At 43.3% G+C, this 5,477-nt stretch overlaps 1 protein-coding gene and 1 long non-coding RNA gene across 2 annotated transcripts in view; one reads left to right on the top strand and one right to left on the bottom strand.

Moving 5' to 3' along the window:
* Nucleotides 1-2,726, top strand: part of LOC110301318 — an 11,971-nt gene extending 9,245 nt beyond the window's left edge. Inside the window, exon 5 of the long non-coding RNA XR_003837811.1 lies at nucleotides 1,098-2,726. This is a non-coding gene — a long non-coding RNA (uncharacterized LOC110301318). The remainder of the gene's footprint in view (nucleotides 1-1,097) is intronic.
* Selp (selectin P) overlaps nucleotides 1-5,477 on the bottom strand; it is a 33,539-nt gene that overhangs the window by 7,070 nt on the left and 20,992 nt on the right. Inside the window, exons 9-10 of the mRNA XM_021171735.2 lie at nucleotides 4,487-4,672; nucleotides 1,090-1,275 (exon numbers count right to left, since the gene is read on the bottom strand). Of these exons, the coding sequence (XP_021027394.1) occupies nucleotides 1,090-1,275; nucleotides 4,487-4,672 (372 nt within the window). The remainder of the gene's footprint in view (nucleotides 1-1,089; nucleotides 1,276-4,486; nucleotides 4,673-5,477) is intronic.

The following is a 5,477-nucleotide window of genomic DNA, read 5'->3' as shown; positions in this document are numbered from 1 at the left end:
TCTTATTACAGACTATATTCCGTGCCAACAACAAATTAACTTACTATACTGATAAATGGGAATTCTCCAGACATAGATAAGAATTGACAAGGCCTAAGTCCTTGACACTACTTTATTCCTGAGGCCAGGCAAGAGTTAAAACCCCTCTAGCCCAATTAACTCTAAAGTGCAAAACTCAGTGCTGACCGAGCAGGTGCTAATCTCTAAGATAAACTTAGTCCTTTTGAAGTCACTCCTCTTACATCTGGAGGGATGCTGATCCCTAGCATAAACTTTGCAGTCACTCCCTTTGCACCTGGGAAACTTCAATGTACCGTATCTGTTATGTTTTACAATTTATGATATTCACTGTAATATAATTAGTCTAAGCTCAACCAGAAGATTACATTCAGATTCAACACCTCTCTTGTGTGTTTGTCTGTCTGTCACGTCCTAATCTTTGCCCATCTACTCTAGAGAACCGTTTTACGCAGGCACGGGACCCAGAGGGTCTGCGGCACCCATGAAAAGCCATTGTCCTGGCTATGAGAAGAAGCAGGCAGAGTCCACATTACTAATAGTCTTCAAAAGGCATCAGCAGGAGAGCTGCCCCAGAAATGGAACAGCTCAACAGAAAGCCACACCAATCGCAGACAAATGCCGGAGCTCCCGGGCTTTGTTGGGAGATATATTATGCTATGACCCAAGCTCAACATGAAAGATGAAATAGTAGAAGCGATGTCCCTGCTTGTCCGTAAAACTGCAATGTGCTAAGATGCAGATGCTTCAACTCTCTGCATCTTGATTCCTGTCTAAAGCAGCTGGGCCCATCACTGCCTCCCAGCCTCAGCAGTGGCGTTCAAAGTACTATGCTGCTCAACAGAGATCTTTTCGATAAATAGGCTTAAAAGACATGACTTTTTTTTCTTCATAAAAATCAGGGCATCTTTCATTCCTGAGCAGAAAAGTTCTGTCACATCTTCGAGGGTCCTAAATAATATAACCATGTTGACTGTGTTAATAGTGGAGTGTGTACTTGACACCTAAAGGAGCTTTCTGTTAGCATCATGGAAAAACACCTCCCAGCTCACCCCCCTGACATGTCGTTACCTTTGCAGGTTGGCAGAGGTGCCGACCATCTTCCAGATACTGTGCATTCTACGTTTTCAGACCCCAGTAGCTCAAAGTCCTCGTTGCAGGAGAAGTGACAGATAGAGCCAACACCAAACTCTCCGTGGACGTGAGAACAATCCAGGTTGCCTCGCTCTGGGGCGAAGATTCCTGGACACTTGATGGCTGGAGTATCAAATGAGAAAGTCCCGATATTAATGCTCTCTCAGACATTCTGTATTTCACAAAGTTTATTCACTCCATAGTTGATAAACAGTTATTGACTACTGACTGTATCTCGGGCATTTTAAGCTGATTCTATATTTGCCTCTGACTTGTGGCTTACAATGCCCTGTTTTCTTCCCATTTCTTATTACGAAATCCCACCCACTCTCCAGGATGCAAGCCCAGCACACCCTCTCTGATGCTGTTGGCAGTCACCACAGGCTGAGTGGCTTTCTCTGGGTTCATTGGCTTATTGTTGGAACTCATATACCGTCACGCCACACATTGCATCTCCATTAACTTACCGTATGTAACCTGCTGCATGTTAAGCTTGTCTAACATGATTCCCATTATAGGGCTCTCAGGGGGTGGAGATGGCGTTCATGGAGCACATGTCAGCAAGCTTAACAGATAGGTTGCTAATTGGTTCACGGCAATTTCCCCTTAGATTGTCCCAGTAAACGGTTGAAGATATAGATGTAGCTGAGATTTATAACTATCTTTTTCATCATTAGATTATCTGACATATGAATACCATGTATCAGTAAGTATTTATAACCTGGCGGCTGTTGTTTCTTCAAAATCCAAAGTCATTCCGAAGTTAATGTCAAGTTCATTTTGCCTAGCCACTTTGACTCTTAAGACCCTTTAACTTTTATGAGCCATCTCACGAAAAACTAGGGTATTTACTCAGGTGTTTGTAGTTACAGGCTGTTTGTGGGTGTTTTACAGATCCTTGCATTAATCCATTAAAACAATCAAAGTAAAGAAGGAAAATAGAGACGTGAGCCATCCCAGGGTCCCGGGGCACATGTTCACAGTGTTTCAGAATCTGCCTTTGGATAAGCAGAAAAAGCAGAAGGATGGAGCTGGAGGTCTTCGTTTCCTAAGAAGATTGAGCAGGGCATCAGGAGCTGAGCTCAGTGGCCAGACATGATCTCCAGAGGAACAGAGAGTGAGGAGCCTTGTCAGTGACAAGGACAGCAATGGTATGTGTCCCAGAAGTGATCTACAGGTGGGAACAGGAGGGACTCAGCAACTGCACCTAAGCAACCCAGCTCACAGACAGCATCATGAAAATTAGACGTGTCTAAGTCATTGCTAGGGTGATGGGGAAGATTTCATGTCCTCTGAGGAGTAAAGGTGGGAGGAGACAGGACAATATAGGCAGAGCCCAAGTCCCAAGGGGCCCAGAGAACCAGAGTTATCACCACAATGGAAATACTTGTAGAAACCCAGCCCTCCCACATCCAATGCAAACCCTGCTGCACGGTGTAAAGAGAAGCTGGGTCCCTTCTGGGGTTCTGAAAAAATAGTGTATGGTAACCAGGGTTCCTAGGGGCCAAAATGTTAAAGATTGGTTGGAAAATGGAAAGGAATAACTTCCCTAAATATGCCATATAAATGTACATAGAGAAGCAAGAGTGTAGATACAAATACTTTTAAAATTAGGGTTGGAGAAGCTTGACTCTACTGAGGACCATGTGTCAGAGATGCTGTTCCTGGGTGGGTTCTGGGCTCACAGGGAGGAAGAGGAGGAGGAGGAGGAGGAGGAGGAGGAGGAGGAAGCACATGCTTCCTCCTGAGGAGAAACGAAGACTGGGAGGGAGTGAAGGGAAGTGGCCTGAGAGATCACAGGTTAGCAACCAAATTTGCTACATGAAAGTTTAATGGAATATGTAAATGGAATTTGATTTCTTTTGCTCTTAAAATACAATCTGGAGAATATAGCAAATGAACATGTTCCTAGGATAAATGAGATAAAGGGTGAGAGATAAAGAAACAAGCAGCAAACACAGGTATAAACTCTCTCCTCACATGGCCTGGGCTCCTTGAGGCTTGTAGTATATCTTTTTGACAGCAGGTGGTAGTGTTTGTACCCTTTAGTATAGCATCTATCAATGTAGGATTGAGTGAATGATATTTTAGCTGTCTTTCCCCAAAACTTTTAACATATATTTAAAGGCATAGTCTCTCGTCTGATCACTGGTCACATTTCTAAGGCCTGTTTTAGAATTTACCCCTGCAGTCTGTGCCTGGATCCAGGATTTTGAAGCTCTGCCACTAGGTGGCAGTGTGGTTTGCTGGAAATACCCTGTGTTTAGCCATTCTGCCCTTCCTGCAATGTGCCTATTGGCAGCTACTTGTTCTTAATGCCCCGTTTTCTTCATCTTTCAGAAGGGGATAACAATAGCTTCTTTAGAGGTGGTTAGTGTAGACTGAATACAAAAATCTATGTGAAGTGCTGCTCTCTTTATTACTAACTCTGACTACATCGAACTTAGCGTTCGATAGGAACAGTGACCCTTTGAAACCAAACAGGAGCTGTAAATTAACAAACACAGTGCTGTTTTAGAGCATATGACATCTTAGTAGCATAAGCAATACATTGTGCTTGCTAGGTGCTACCAGGAAGCTAAGTACAGGGGAGGCCCACCCTGTTTTTGAGAGTTCCACAATACATTATATACACATGTATGTGCACACCCAGAGGCATGGACATATATTATACACACATGCATACATGTGCACACACAGGCATGCACACATATTATACACATGCATGTGCACACACAGAGGCATGCACACACACATATATTATATAGACATATGAATGCATATGTATACAGACACAGTGAAGGAAGGACAGTTCCTGCTCTCATTGAGTGTAAAGCCCATAAAGAAGTAGAAAGAGATCAAGAGCCAGGGGAGGTTAGATCACACCCATTCCCAAATAAGCTCCTACTCTGAGACTTGGTGGGGTGGGTAAAGGTTGGTGTAGAAATAGATGGATGGAGAGTATGGTAGAAATGAGCAAGAATGCTTAGAAGAAAGTTAAGTGCTTCAGTGCATAGCTGAGTATCATCATTTGTGAATGGTGATGTCCTCAGACTATGTCACCCCAGACCCTGTGTTTCTTCTTCATCTGTAGTGTGGGGATAATTCTGACTTCCCTGGTTATTCTAGAATGCTGATCTCATGTGCTACGATGACGCAAAGCCGTTGTTGAGTGTGAAGTGCTTTACTCAATTTTAAAAAAGGTTATTCGGCAAGAAAGAGATTTTTGGTCTAGATCCTCACACCTGTTGTTTACATATGAGTTTTGAAGGTATTTCTTTCCTCTCTGGTGGTATCTGAGAAGTCACAAGGAAGGACATACCCACGTGCCTACCTTCACAAGTGGGAGGGGTGCCTGTCCAGTGTCCAGATGGAGAACAATCCAGTCTTTCTGGTCCAGATAGATAAAATCCTTCATCGCACATGAACTGGCATGTGGATTTGTAGGTGGAATTCTCAAGAGGCTGAACACAGGTCATGGATCCATTCTCAGGACTGAGCATAGGGGCACAGGACACAGCTGCAGTGAGGAGGACAGAGGGAGAGGGGCTTATGTTAGAGCTTGGCATTTTCAAACTACCCCCCAACCCCCGACTCCCATGTGACTGCTCTCTGTCTTTCTCTACATTTAGCTAAAGGTGGTCATTTTCTGGCTTTTTATCTTTAAGGCATCAGGGAGCAGGGAGGTGGGTGACAGCTACAGCTTACCATTGACTGTCATTCTGAGATCTCACCCACTCAGGGTTTCAGAAGCGATTGTAAAAGGGACTTGGTGCCCTTTAGAGAGATAGTGGCATGCTTCATGTTGGATGCCCTAGACCTCAGGGAAAGTTGCCCCCTTGATGTCTTCTTGAGAAACAAATCAGATGATGTTTCCAGCAAACAATGCCAAGAACATAGAGGTGAAAGTGGGGGTGATTTTTTTTTCTCTTTCCCAGCCAGTGGTGAGAGAATCTGGGTCCACGTCTTAGCTTATACTATGCTCGGTGACCCCTTTGCAGCCATGGATGTTTTATTTTCAATATATGAAAACCTGTGACTCTTGCCTCATAGTAATTTTTATTTATGTAGCAAGTCACACTTAGGCCACACTCAAAGATTAAATGTAAAAGGGAATAAAGTGGATACATATTTCAATGATTGTCTGTAAATGACAATTTTCACCACTTCCCAGAAGTCTCAACCTGCAGGACCAGGCATAAATGACCCGCCAAGGTCAATTTCTTTTTTTTTTTTTTTTTTTTATTTTTTTTTGATTTTTAATATTTTTATTACATATTTTCTCAATTACATTTCCAATGCTATCCCAAAAGTCCCCCATAGCG

The sequence above is a fragment of the Mus caroli genome, chromosome 1 (assembly GCF_900094665.2).
Source record: "Mus caroli chromosome 1, CAROLI_EIJ_v1.1, whole genome shotgun sequence".
NCBI classification, from domain to species: domain Eukaryota; kingdom Metazoa; phylum Chordata; class Mammalia; order Rodentia; family Muridae; genus Mus; species Mus caroli.
The sequence above is the reverse complement of the archived record's forward strand: the minus strand, read 5'-3'. Positions and strand labels throughout refer to the sequence as shown.